Source organism: Mauremys mutica, chromosome 19, assembly GCF_020497125.1.
Source record: "Mauremys mutica isolate MM-2020 ecotype Southern chromosome 19, ASM2049712v1, whole genome shotgun sequence".
Lineage (NCBI taxonomy): Eukaryota > Metazoa > Chordata > Testudines > Geoemydidae > Mauremys > Mauremys mutica.
This window is the reverse complement of record NC_059090.1, coordinates 1,236,960-1,250,855: the sequence shown is the minus strand read 5'-3', so window position 1 is coordinate 1,250,855 and position 13,896 is coordinate 1,236,960. Positions and strand designations below refer to the sequence as shown.

Below are 13,896 nucleotides of genomic sequence, written 5' to 3'. Positions count from 1 at the left end.
AAGTGAGGCATGCTGGGACATGTAGTTTCCTTAGCGCCCCTCCACCCCCAGCCAGAGAGGTACCGCCCGGGGGTGCAGGAGCTGCCCTGCCCGGTGCTGCGGGCGTGGGCGGCCCTGGGGTCTCCTGCACCCACCCGTGTCCTGCCCTGCGGGGGAGGCGCCCCAGTGGGGCAGGCGGTGGCGCTGGGGGAGTTGGCTGCCAGTGGGTGTTAAGCACCTGCTAATTTTTCCCCTGGGTTCTCCAGCCACAGGGGCCAACTTTCCAATGTGCCAGGTGGTGCTCGACCCCCGTCCTCACTCCGGCCCCTGCTTCCTCCCCACAGCCTCCTGCAGGCTGGGAAACAACCAAACGCTTCTCAACGTGATGCTGTAGGAAGGGAAAACCTAGCCCTGCCCCGCCAGACTGCAGCAGAGGTGTTGGGGGTGAGCCCGAGCTCTGTTTGGTCTCTATAGCCCCCCACTGTTGTATCCGAGCACTTCACAAACATTAACAAACTCTGTCCTTATAACAGCCCAGTGGAAGGGAAATATCAACCCCATTTTACAGAGACCCAAATGATTCGCTGAAGGTCACACACAAACCTAGCAATTGCGAGATCGGATGAGAACAAAGCAGTCCCCCTCCTCTGACAGTGGCCAGAACTATCTGCTTCAGAGGATGTTGGAAGAACTACTCAGTATCAGATATGGGATAATCTGACCCACACATTGGGTCTCCTAATCTCTTTTTGTTTGAAATTGGTTTAAACCCTGAGGCATGAGGTTTAATATGCCATCCAAAATATTCTCATTAACTACCATAAAAGTCCCCCCCCCCCCCCAAAAAAAATTCCAATGAAAATGTTTAGGTTTTCTAAACTGTTTTCAGTAAAAGTTTCAATTTTTGGTTAAATATGTGACCAAAAATTGAAATAAAAAAAAAAGATTTCTGTTTTTGTAGAAAAAAACCCAGAAAATTTCAACCCAAGTGAAAATGTTTTTTTCATTGAAAAAATGTTTCCATCAGCTCTGCCAGTTGGACTGGATCCATGTAAAAGTCCGAAACCAATGGTACTCAACTGTTCCAGACTACTGTATCTCTTTCAGGAGGCTGATTTGTCTTGCGTACCCCAAGTTTCACCTCACTTAAAAACTACTTGCTTACAAAATCAGACATAAAAGTACAGAAGTGTCACAACCATACTAGTACTGAAAAATTGCTGACTTTCTCATTTTTACCATATGATTATTAAATAAATCGTGACTCCCAGGTTGAGAAACACTGATATAAAGCAGTATAAACAAGCCATTGTCTGTATGAAATTTTAGTTTGTACTGACTTCGCTAGTGCTTTTTATGTAGCCTGTTGTAAAACTAGGCGACTCTCTAGAAGAGTTGACTGACATACCCCCGGGAACACCTCTGTGTACCCCCAGAGGTAGGCGTGCCCCTGGCTGAAAACCACTGTTCTAAAGGACTTCCTTGGAAGCCATACGCTGACTAAAGTAACCATCTGAATCTCTCTTATCAAGTGTGGAGCTTTCTGTGCCTGGCTATTCAGTCATATGATGTGTGTGTTTACACCTGATTTTCAGTGAGCTCAGGGGGAGTGGAACATGGGATGTGGTAGGGTGTTAGCATGAGGTAAGCACCATGGATTGGTGTGCGGGAAGATAGCTAGGCTCTTGTTCTTAGTACATGTCTGTGGGCTGTGGTAGGTCCCAGCTTTCTGTATGTTTGCGGGCCAGGTTTAAGAAAACAAGGGGGAAAGCTCTCAGTAGGACTTAAAGAAAAGGGAAAGAAGTAGGGGTGACAGGGCACTCTTGCTTTGCTGCTGTGGAAGCTGTGTCCATCATTCGTCACACTTAGCTGGATTCTGCCTGCCTGAGGGGACTGAACCTCTCTGTCAGTCACAGGCTGAATAAGACCCCTCAAGGTTTGATCTCTTGCCGAGCATCCTGCAGCTCTGAAGGGGCGAGCAGGGGAAGGAAAGAAAGGCTGAGCAGTGGAAGGTGAGTAGTGCTGGCTCTGGGGCTCACTGAGGGCTGTAAGGTTTATTTAGAGGAGTTTATTTTGAAAACCCTCCCCAATCTATGAAGTGTGGAGCCATCAGGTACTGAACTTGCTTCATCTGAAGTGTCTTCCTCAGCCTCTCTCCCCACGTCAATAAATCAGCCAAGACTGGTCCTTTTTATCTGTGTTTTCAGTCGTTTACTAACTTGTAATTATGTGTTTAGTTTTTGGTTTTGGCTGTGATTATATTTTAATTCTTTGGGCACTGTCCCCAGCACAATCTCTCTGGGCATTTGTCCTCTGCTCTTTGCACTGGGGTTTGAGTCACGTTGCACATTTGAAAAGCCAGTACAGGAAAGGTTTCTGTATATGTCTCCCCATTTCCCCTTTGGTCTGCAGGACTTGTTGTGGGAAGATGAGATCATGGAAATGAGTCTGACAGTCCCACTTAGATCTGAAGGAGGGTGGTGGTCCCCCTGGTTTCTTTAGGCAATGACCTTCCTTAGTGAGCCTGCCCGCAATGAGAATGACTTCACGGAAGTGGCTAGTCCTTTGCAAAGCTCCCATCTCCTTTCCAACATTACCTCCAGCTTGGCTGGGTTTGGCTTGAGCCCGCTGCTTTTTGTCTAAGTGCTGAGGTTCTCCAAGCACTGAGAGATCTGGGAGAGGGTGCTGTTCACATTAGCTGGAAAGCTCCATGCTTCATGTTGTGTGTGTAGTGCTGGCATTTGAGCCCATGTGATTCACAAGCCCCAGTTCCTGTGCCCAGGAGCACAACAGAGAAAGCTAATTGACATAATCTTCCCTAGCAGCCTCCTACAGCGCTTAAGCAGGATGGGAGAGAGGATGGATCACTGTGGAGCTTTACAGGGGAGGCGGAGAAGCTGGTGCCCATCACAGCTCTCTGGCTCTGGTCCAAGAGGAATGATTGTGGCTACCTCAGTGCCTTCCCGCAAACTTCAGCTTATGCCCCTAAGGCAGGACATCAGCATTTCACTGATTGACACTGAATGACATGGAGAGATCCTGCACTATGAGAATGGATATAGAGCTCGTGTTCATGGCCATTTCTGTTCTTTCTCCTGACCTGAAGCCTGGTTGGGAAGGCCCAGAATACTGGAAGTATCCAGGTGACATTAACCGAGAGCCTTGATGAGCTTCTCACGTAGCTTGCTGAGAAGGGAAAGCATCGCTAGTGGGCGGCGCAGGAGACGCTGTCAGCATGGAGTGTTTCCCAAGTTCTGGCGGGACTAGGACATGCTTAAATGTGGTGCTTTCAGTCTCAGCTGGAAGGGGCCCATGAGCTCTCCATTCTTTCACTAGCCAAGGAGAAGGATCAATCATAGGTGGTGCATGGATTTTCTGCAGTGTTTCTAGGACTTCCAGCTGAGGGATGGTCCAAACTCGGAGGGAGGATGTTATGTTATTGCTCCAATGTCTGTGTCTGGAGAGGTCATCCCAGATGTGGGGGAATCTTTTCTGAAAACAGGTCTAACAGATCTGCTCTAGGAACGATTGTGGGGCAGGTCTCTGGCCTGTGCTCTACAGGAGGTCAGACTAGATGATCACAATGGTCTCTTGTGGCTGTAGAAGCTACGAGTCAATGAGTTTTTTCTCAGAGGATTTCTGTGGGTGGTTGTTCTATAGTCCTGTCTCTTGAGCATCGACTCTTTATTTGATTTATTCCTCCATTCAGTTTGATATTTCACATGCATTAACTCCAGGCCTCCTAACCATGGGCAGCGGGTACCATAGGCTGGGGGAGGCTGAGCCTCCCCAAAGCAGCATCGTGTGGCCCCACCCACATTCCACCCCCAGAAATGCCTGTGAGTTTCTGCTCTTTTGTGGCCCAGGCTGGGACTTGGCTCGACGGCCTCCTGCCGGGACTTGGGGAGGCTAGGGCTGGTGCCCGCCTGGTGCTCCGTGGCGGGGGGCGGGAGCCCTGCGGCTGTGCTGCCCACTCCACGCTTCAGTGTGGGGGTTGGGGGCCCTGTAGCCGCGCACCTGCCCGGTGCTGGGGGTTGGGGTCGGGGCAGGGGACGGGGGTGCTGGCCTGGGTTGGGGGGCAGCAGCTGCGGTGGGGCTCTGATGCTCTGGGCTCCAGCGGGGGAGGGGGAGGAAGGAGAGGGGCAGGGCCTGGGGCAGAAAGGGAGGGGGAGGGGCTAGCCTCCCCCTACTGCCGGTTCACCCGCCACCCATGCTCCTAATGCATGTTACTCTAGTCCTGCCATGAGCACAGGGGACTGGACTAGGCGACCTGTCCAGGTCCCTTCCAGTCCTACCCTGCTACCATTCAATGATTCTATGTACAGTATTTGAGACAAGGATTCAACAGAAAGATAGAAACGAGCCCAGTGCCAGCGATGACGTGTCCCCGCCGTCAGGGGACACCCCACTCCACTCCCCCTCTCTCCCGGGGAAACCCATCGGCCTTGCAGCCGCTCATCAAACGTGGGCTCTGGCCAGCCCAGAGGGGAGCTAAGCTCGGTCTATGCCCTGTTACCAAGAACAGCCCTATTCTGTGCCAATGGGGCAGCCGTGGACTGGAGCCGAGCACAGCTCCCTGCGATCACACCAGCAGCGGGGCAGGGTCTCGGAGGTCAGCAGGGCCCAAGCCATTCCCAGGTTCATAGGTTGACCCAACACCTCACACCTCACACAGACACTAGTGGGCACAAGCACCGCTGGAATGTGCGCCCGGTGGAGGGATCTCCCATCCCAGGTGGATGGATAGATGTGTTTGGAGGTTGATTCAGTGAAACACCCCAGAGGGATGTGCTCCTCCTCAGCTCCTCAGCCAGTGGGTGACAGATTTCCATTAGGAACTGTTCTCATTAACTCCCTGTTTTCCAGCCCAGGCGTTCTTCCTCCAAGCCTGGAGCAAGCCACCGTGCTGGGACAGACGCCTGCTGCAGGATGGCTCGGAAGATGAGTGTCTGTGAGCTGGAGGACCAGTTGCTCTGCCCCATCTGCCTGGAGCTCTTAAAGGAGCCCCTGATGCTGCAGTGCGGGCACTCCTTCTGCAAGTCCTGCGTGGGGTCCCTCGTGTGCAACCTGGACCAGCAGCTCCTCTGCCCCGTGTGCCGCCAGGCTGTGGACTGCAGCACCTTGCTGCCCAACATCACGCTGGCCTGCGTCATCGAGGCACTGCAGACCATGGGCAATTCAGATCCCAACCAGGAGTCCTGCCCTGTCCACCACAACCCCCTCAGCCTCTTCTGTGAGCAGGACCAAGAGGTGATCTGTGGGCTGTGCGGCATCATCGGGGCTCACCGTCAGCATAAGATCATGCCTGTCTCTACCGTATACAGCCGGATGAAGGTAAGTGCCTGGGCAGTAACATGGCACCTGCTGGGGAAAGACACAGGTGATAAAAGCACAGCCAATGGAGCATCCCTGATTGGACTTCCAGACCTGCTGTGGGGGTGAGAGCGGGACAAGAGTTCTGGCCCAGGCTGGTAGCTGAAATAAATCCTGGATCCCGGTGGATCGGGCTTGCTGGGGTTTGTCCCACAGCCACAGTAACCCACGGAGTCAGGAGGTGTGATTGCAGCACGAGTAGGCGTGATTGCAGCTAGCTCGGATCACAATAGTAACGAAGCTGCGGCAACGCAGAGAGTTGCATGGGCTAAGCCCTGCCCATACAGGACCCAGCTGTGCTGCCAGGGTTTCCCTGCTATTCTTACTCAGACTAGTTTTGATCTGGATAGATCTGAGCCGGCTCAGCTGTGCCTCAGTGTGCCACAGTCCCACACGCGCCCTCGGCACGAGGCCTCAGATCCCAGCATCACCCATCCTGCTTTGAGGCTCAAGTGAGCTTTGACCCAGTAGCATCAGAGCAGAGATTCCAGCCACTGACACTACTGATTGGAAGGATCAATAGGCCGGGGAAAAGCTTCTGCAAACCAATTGCTTAGGTAATGAACCGAATCTCTGTGCAGCCCTGAGCTGGACTAGAACCTACCATCCCCATGACCCAGCTCCCCGGGGCTGCAAGGGTTAATGTTTGCCTGCGGAGGGAGTGCAGGAGGCATGGCAGGCGGGTGCTGGAGGGAGAGGCAGTCTTGGTCCCTGTTTACTCCAGGGTCCTTTCATCTCCAGTGTTCAAACAGCTTTGGAAAAGAGTGGGCTGATAAGAGCTGAGATAGGCAGCAGGGGAGCTGGGCAGAGCACTCTGCTAGGCTAGGCTGCAGCCACAAACAATGGAAAAGCCCAGCCTCAGCCCCTGCTCCCTTCCGCTCCTGACACCAGATAGGGTGTGGGAGGCAGGAGAAGTGTGTCCTGCCCCCGAGTTTGGTCCTTGGGGAGCCGGGGCCCTGTTCAGAAGCCGGGTATGTCTGGGCTGCAACAGAACTAGAATCTCTAGGACCAACTCTCCTCTCTCTTACTCTGGTAGTGGCTCCAGTTCAGGAACCTGAATGTGCTTAACTGCTGTCCTGAACTGGAATACATGCTTCAAGGCTGCTTTTCTGGATCCTGGCTACTCCCCCCAGTGACAATGAGGAATAATAATGCCACTGAGGCAGCATAGGTGCAGAGCACAGGGGAGGAGTTACAGCAAAAGAACCCACCCACTGGTGGCATTTGAATCAATGTCATACTGTTCAGTCTGGCTACACCTCCGAATCTTTCTCCACCAGGTCACGCCGAAAGGGCAGTGAGCAGTGGCCACAGATCAGGTTAGAGGAAGGACACGGTGATTCATGCTCTGCTTGTTTTTAACATTATTAATAGTTCGGAACTGGGATTAACACTCACACTAAACAAATTTACAAACTGTAAATTGCCAGTCAGAGTGAGATAATGGGCCTGCCTCCACTGACACAATCATAAAACTGTAGGACTGGAAGCGGCCTCAGGAGGTCCTCTAGTCCTTCCCCCTGCTCTGAGGCAGGACCAAGTAAACTGAGACAAGCCGTGACAGCTGTTTGCCAGACGTCTCCAAAACCTCCAATGACGGGGATTCCACAACCTCCTTTGGAAGCCAAGTCCAGCGCTAAGTATCCTGAGAGCTAGGAAGTTTTTCCGAATAGCTAACCTAGGTCTCCCTTGCTGCAGATTAAGCCCATTGCTTCTTGTCCTACCTTCAGTGGACACAGAGAATAATTGATCACTGTCCTCTAGAACAGCCCTTTACATATTTGAGGACTGTTGTCAGGTCCCCTGTCACTCTGCTTTTCTCAAGACTGAACACACCCAACCTTTTCGTAGTCAGGTTTTCTAAATCTCTGATCAGTTTTGTTGCTCTCCTCTGGACTTTGTCCACATCTTTCCTAAAGTGCGGCTCCCCAGCCTGGACACAGGACTCCAGCTGAGGACTCACCAGTGCCGAGCAGAGCAGAACAATTCCCGTCAATGTTTTACGTAGGACATTTTTCTTAATACACCCCAGACTTATTTAAGTCTTTTTCTCAACTGCATCCCATTGGCTTATATTCAATTTGTGGCCCACTGTAACCCCCAATCCTTTTCTGCAGTGCTACCACCTCGCCAGTTATTCCCCGTTATCGTGCTAGACAGAACACTTGCCACCTAAACCAATGTTAAATGTTCAGGGTTTGTCTTGGCCAGGAAAAAAGGAGCTTTTAAAATTGAGTTGGGTAACATGATTTGAAACACCACTTACCACCACAAGTGTAGACACAGGTTATTAATATCTTACTATCATGTTAGCTGGTTGTATTGTAACCTAGAATCTTTTCCTAGTCTAGACAGACTCTGTGTAGATAAGTACTGTCGTATTTCACAGCATGTCAGTTGGTCGTGATTAACTCTGGTGTCCACCCAAAAAAAAAAAAAAAAAGGAATTTGCAAAACTCTGGGGCAGGTGTCATACCTGAAACTGCTTCTAACTCATTTTTTTAAACTGATAAGGTTTCAAGCTGCTGATATCCTTTTAAATATGTAGTTTAACGGATTTCTGTTTATGTTGTAAATTGTATCCCATATAACATACAGAACATGCTAAATAGCCCAATGAATGTAGCCCTTAGAACCTAAACTTTTGCATTTCCAGACTCATCGAGTGCTTGTGCAAGCTTAACCTTGCAAGAGTCCTGTACTTTTTGCATTTGCTGTACAACACCAGTTCACTCACTACTCAAATGCAGCCACCTGTAGGGTGGAATTCAGCAACTGTTTCACAGTGCATAGCAATTTAGGTGTCAAATGAGCCCAGAGGGAGAATCTTAGATGGACAGAACATAATTACCCAGTTCTGAATTTGGCCCAGCTGCTAGAGTTAACAATATCGAGGTAACACAACATTAAAGAGGCCTAGAGGTGAGCTCAGGCAGGATGGAAAAAGAATGATAAATGAATTCCCCACAGAGCCTAGGAGAACATGGTCTCATCGTGCCCTGTATTCCATGGGGGGAAGCCAGTGATCAAGGGAACATGAAGCATGACCGACCCCAGGAGAGCTGGTTCCCTTCAGGCCAGGCTGGCCTGCACAGATGCGGGGGTGTGGGGCCCAGAGCTAAACCCCTGTCAGGTGACTGCAACCTGGCTACTCCCTTGCGTGCAATAGAGACTCCAGTGACGTCTAACAGGAGTATGTTCTGCCTTCGCAGGAGGAGCTTTCAGTGCTAATAACGGAGGTCCAGCAACACAAGAGGAAGCTGGATGAGCACATCAGCAAGCTGGTTAACAATAAAACCCGGATCGCAGTGAGTGCAGGGAGCTGTGAGAGGAGCCCGTGCCTGGGAATCTCCTGGGTGCCACCCCGGGAGCAGCCCCAGTTTGATTACTGCTCCCAATTGGCTAAGGATTGCACCCATCCTATTCGTTGTCTTACCCCATCTTTCCCACCCCGGCCAGCTTGTTTCTCATCCCCCTGTTTTAGCCTGTAAGTGCCTCAGGGCAGGGACTGTCACTGCTATCTGTAAAAAGCGACAGAGTCCTGTGGCACCTTAAAGACGAACAGACGTATTGGAGCATGAGCTTTCGTGGGTGTATACCCACAAAACATGCGTCTGAGGAAGTGGGCTACCCCTCTGACACTTCACTGCTATCTGTTTGTACAGCGCCCTGCACAGTGGCCCCTGACCTGATTGGCCATTAGGCTCTCCAGCCATGTCAGTGTTAAATAATAACAATAATAACAATCAAACCCCAGAGTGCCCTCTGCCCCACGCCGGGACCGGTTCCCCCATCCCTCCCAGAGTCCCAGCCTACCAATCCACACCATGCCAGAGCTCCTTGGTCCCATGTCCTCTGCCTGCCGGGTGAGAGGCAAGGGAATAAGTGTCTTGCTTCCCAGGGCTGGGCTAGGGTTGCCTGGGCCTGCCCCAGCCAGGGGGAAGGAGCGGATGACCTCCTGAGATCCCTTCCAGCCCTACGGGTTTACGCTTGCTTTCTGCTGCTAGCAGAGGAGGGGGGTTGTTGTTCTTCACAACGTGTGGACTAAAAATAGCCCTGCTTTTCAAAGGGGTGGGGGGGCCTTCTCTTGTGGCTCTGAACCTCCTGGCAGGCGTACAGACAGGCTGGGCAGTTCATTGTTCAGAGCTGGTTTGACCCAGTGTCCTTGAAAGTGAGATAACCAGTGTCAAATATCCTGGCCCGAACTAGCTCTCCAACAAGATCAATACAGATAGCTTCCGGGCATGTTTGCCCTGCCAGGGGAAGTCAGCTTCGGGCAGATTTCCATGTTCTACGCAGTCGGAGTGGCCACAAAACAAGAGCTCCATTTTGTGAAAAAATAAATGGCAGTTTCTGCATTTGGTTTCATTCTGTTTCGGGACAAAACCAAAGCAAGGAACTTTCTGACCCCAGAATAGCCAATAGCCGTTCACCTGGATCTCCCAGGTGCAGGTGAGAGATCTAACCACTGGGCTATTCTGGAGGGCGTGTGCCCTGCTGTAGAAGGCAGGTGGGCTGCAGCTGGCCCAGGGTCTGCACCAGGCATAACACCCTGGAAGCCGGTGGAATGACGGAGTTGTGCTAAGCAGGGAGCAGGCAAGGCCACCCCACGCCTTGTCCTGGTATTTTCCTCTGGCTCCTAGAACATGCTGTCCCCCTGCAGAATGAATCCGACGTCTTCAAGTGGGTGATCCGGAAGGAGTTCCAGGAGCTGCACCGATACATTGACGAGGAGAAGGCCAGCTTCCTGGGGAGCATTGAGAGGAAGGCTGGACACCTCATTGCCTCCATTGAGTCCCAGGTCACGCAGACGTCAGACGCCCTGCACAAGCTGCAGGAGATGGAGAGCTCGCTGGAGAAACTCAACAATGAAACTCAGCTGGATTTCATCCGGGTGAGTCGGTCTGCCAGGGGAACGACCATGGGAACTCTGGAGAGGAGGCTGCCCTATATCCCGCAAGGCAACAGCTAGATGCACCCCATGCACCCTGTGGGGAGAGCAGCCAGCTAGATCTCCCCCAGGAGAGGAGAGAGCCAGGTACCTCCATGCAGCCGCCTTGGAGAGCCAAGAGACGGGCACTGTGCCATGCCTGCCCATGGTGGAGTAGCCTAGACAAACTCTGGTTCTGTTGCACCCTCTCCAGCCTCTCTCCACCTGGCAGTTGATTCCTCCCATCCCTGTGTCCCTCAGCCCCACCCTGGCTGCCAGAGACCCCCTACTCCCAGTCTGTGCGGCTTCCATTGACTCTCCCTGGCGGGCGGGAAGCAGCAGTGGCAGTGCCGGGGCAGCTGGAGAGTGGGGGAGAGTGCTGGCCAGGAATCCTTCGCAGCGTTCCCCGGGGCCGAGGCTGTCAGCGCTAACTCTGCCTTTGTGTGTGTTGTGTTTTACAGAACTATGGCTCATTCCCCTCCAGGTGAGCACTGACCTTCCACGCTTGGGACCCTCCTTCGAGCTACTGGGCAGCCAGGGTGGTAGAGCCCACGACGGGGAAATGTTTCCTAGGAGTGGTGACGGCGAGGGCTCTTTCATGGGGGTAGCAGGAGGCACTGAGGGGTTGGCCCCAACTCTAGTGGTGAGCAAGGGCTGTGCCCATGCCAGCTGCGGTTTGCACCCCTTCTCCATGCCAGTGGTGCGGCAGCATCTCCAGTGCTGCTGGGAGCAGCCTGGCAGCGAGGCACCAGGCTTTCTGCTCCCAGGGTTTCCACTTTCCTAGAGAGGAGTGACGTGGTGCCCACACCCCCTCCACCTGGCACGGCTTAATCCCCATGGCACCCACTGCCCGGCGTCCAGCTCACAGATGGAGGCTAGTGCAGCCAGGGAGACTCTGAGTTCTGCCAGTTGTGGGCAATGGGGAGAGAAGCAAGGCCCGTGAATGTTCTCACTAAACCCCACTGCATGGGGGTGTCTTTCCCTGCAGGTCAGAGTTTCTCCCCCAGCACCCAGCTGAAGGGACCTTCAGCGCCATCTCCTTTAAGCCAGGTTTCCACCAAGATGACATCAAGATGACAGTATGGAAACGTCTGCTCCGCAGAGTCCTGCCAGGTACTGCACCGCCCACAGTAAGTCCCCTGCAGCGGTCAAGTGCACACGCTCCCTCTGGCATGCACCGCGCTGTCCGACACAGGCGGGGCTGCTCAGGCATGTGCCACGCGAAGCTTGGCATGGGTCACTCTCCTGGCTATGCAAGAGCCTAGCTGGGGTGCTGCCTGTGGACAAGACCAGCTCCACTGGGTCCGGCCCATTCGGCTGCTCGGGGCTCTCCCAGGGTTCCTTGCCCCTGGCCAGGCCTGCGTCCGTGTTCAGGGCTCTCCTGGTCCTGGTCCAACCCACACAGCTGCTCGGGGTTCACCTGGGCCCAGCCGCTTGGGTCTCCCGTCCTGTAGGTCTGATTGCCACGTGTTTCCTTAGCCCCAGAGACCCTGAAGCTGGACCCGGTGACAGGACACCCTCTGCTGGAGCTGACCAAGGACAACACCGTGGTGCAGAGCAGGCTCCTCTACCAGCGCCGGGGCAGCATCCCTGAGCGCTTTGAGGCCAGCAACTGCATCCTCGCCAACAAGGGCTTCTCCTGGGGCAAGCACTACTGGGAGGTGATCGTGGGCACCAAGAGCCACTGGCGCCTGGGCATCATCAAGGGCACAGCCAGCCGCAAGGGCAAGCTGAACAAGTCTCCCGAGCACGGCGTGTGGCTCATCGGCCTGAAGGAAGGCAAGATCTACGAGGCCTTCAACACCCCCCGCACCACGCTGCCGCTCACGGCCCGGCCCCAGCGCATCGGCGTCTACCTGCACTACGAGAAGGGCGAGCTGACCTTCTACAACGCCGACAGCCCCGACGAGCTCGTCCCCATCTACACCTTCCAGGCGGAGTTCCAGGGCAAGCTCTATCCCATCCTAGACATGTGCTGGCACGAGCGGCGCAGCAGCGCTCTGCCCATCGTGCTGCCCATGCCCGCCATGATTCGAGACACACAAGCTCCCGACAGCAGCCTGGACCCACCGGAGCCCACAAAGCTCTAGGTCCCCACCCAGGGCCCCCCACCCTACCCACTGTTGGGGGATGGTCAGAGCTCTCTGATGCCCAGCTGGGGAGGGCTGATGGCTGGTGTCGGTCTCTGCCAGTCAAGCCTCGGGGCTGGGGAAACAGGATCTTTATCCCTTAAGAGCAGAGATGGGCATGAACCAAATCAGCCCCCCAGCCCCACTCTCGGGGGAACTTGGACCCATCCCCCCTGCTGTGTTCGACCTGTCTCTGCCGCCCTGTTCTCCACCCAGACTCCTGTGTGGGCACCATAACGACTGCTGCGGACTGATGACTGCGTCTCAGGCGGAGGATGGTGTTGGAGCAGCAGGCAGAGAGAGGCGTAGCCTGCCCCCGTGCACATGGCCCCAGCTGTGTGGAATCAGAGAGGATGAAGACAGAATCCAACCAGCCAAGACACAATTGTCTCAGTCAGTGGTCAGCTGCTCCTTAAACAAACCTGTTCTCCCTCCCCAATCCGACTGTTCCCCTTAACACAATGTACCAAGGCCCACATGCGTATGTCCTTGTATAGCCCCTAGGATCTCCACGACTCAACCCTGGCGCCCGTTAGCTCATGCTTTCAAATCAAGAGTCCAGAGTTCCTTCCGCCCCAGGTGACCTGGCATGGGGCATCACTGCACACCGTTTAGCAGCTGGCTGGAATTAAACAGCCACCCAGCATTAGTATGGTTGCTTATGTGCCCTTGCTAAGGAGGCTTTCCCCAAACATCAGAAATCCACAGTGGGGCAGATCCTCCCACCCCTCTCCCCCCTCCCCATGTCTGCAGGGAGTGAACCCAGTGTGATGGATTAGTTAAGTCTGTACATGTCTAAATCAAACTACAAACACCATTTGATGAATGCCATGTTGAGTGGAAACTGCACTATATCTTCACCGTTGTCTTTTTATCTGCATCTTGGGCTGGGATTCCTGGAAGTGTTAGCACATGGCTAACACAGAGCAACAAGAGTGGTTTACCTGGTGGTTCTCCCATCAAATGGAAGCACCCTAGGACAGCGAGCAGCCTACTTCCTAGGGGAACCAGAGCCCCCAGGTGGGCTTGTAATCAAGTAATGTATCAACTGACAGGGACTCGAAGTCACTGAGGAGAGTCACCTGATGGGGGGCACTGGGACATTACAAAAGGAAGCCTCTCCCATCAGCAATTTCTGAGAGAGGCTATCAGGCCCAGAAGCAGGGGCAGCTCTAGACATTTCACCGCCCCAACCAGGGCAGCATGCCGCGGGAGGCGCTCTGCCGGTCGCCAGTCCCGCGGCTCCGGTGGACCTCCCGCAAGTGTGCCTGCGGGAGGTCCACTGGAGCCGCCTGCCGCCCTCCCGGCGACCAGCAGAGCGCCCCTCGCGGCGTGCCGCCCCAAGCACGCGCTTGGCGTGCTGGGGTCCGGAGCCGCCCCTGCCCAGAAGGCGAGGCTGTACACAGGGTGGCAGGTAGGGGCGTGAAAGAAAGGAGGGTCCTGGGACGCTGAACGGAATGATCAAAACCCAAAGGGCTCTGTGAG

General features: G+C 54.0%; 1 protein-coding gene across 1 annotated transcript; it reads left to right on the top strand.

Annotated features, from left to right (window-relative positions):
• The first annotated feature begins 1,780 nt into the window (after positions 1-1,780).
• Positions 1,781-13,644, top strand: TRIM50 (tripartite motif containing 50). The gene is made up of 7 exons (XM_044993996.1): positions 1,781-1,991; positions 4,846-5,313; positions 8,565-8,660; positions 10,016-10,246; positions 10,744-10,766; positions 11,271-11,395; positions 11,762-13,644. Exons 2-7 carry the CDS (start codon positions 4,909-4,911, stop codon positions 12,370-12,372), a joined length of 1,491 nt encoding a protein of 496 aa, XP_044849931.1. The 5' UTR covers positions 1,781-1,991; positions 4,846-4,908; the 3' UTR covers positions 12,373-13,644.
• Positions 13,645-13,896: the final 252 nt, after the last annotated feature.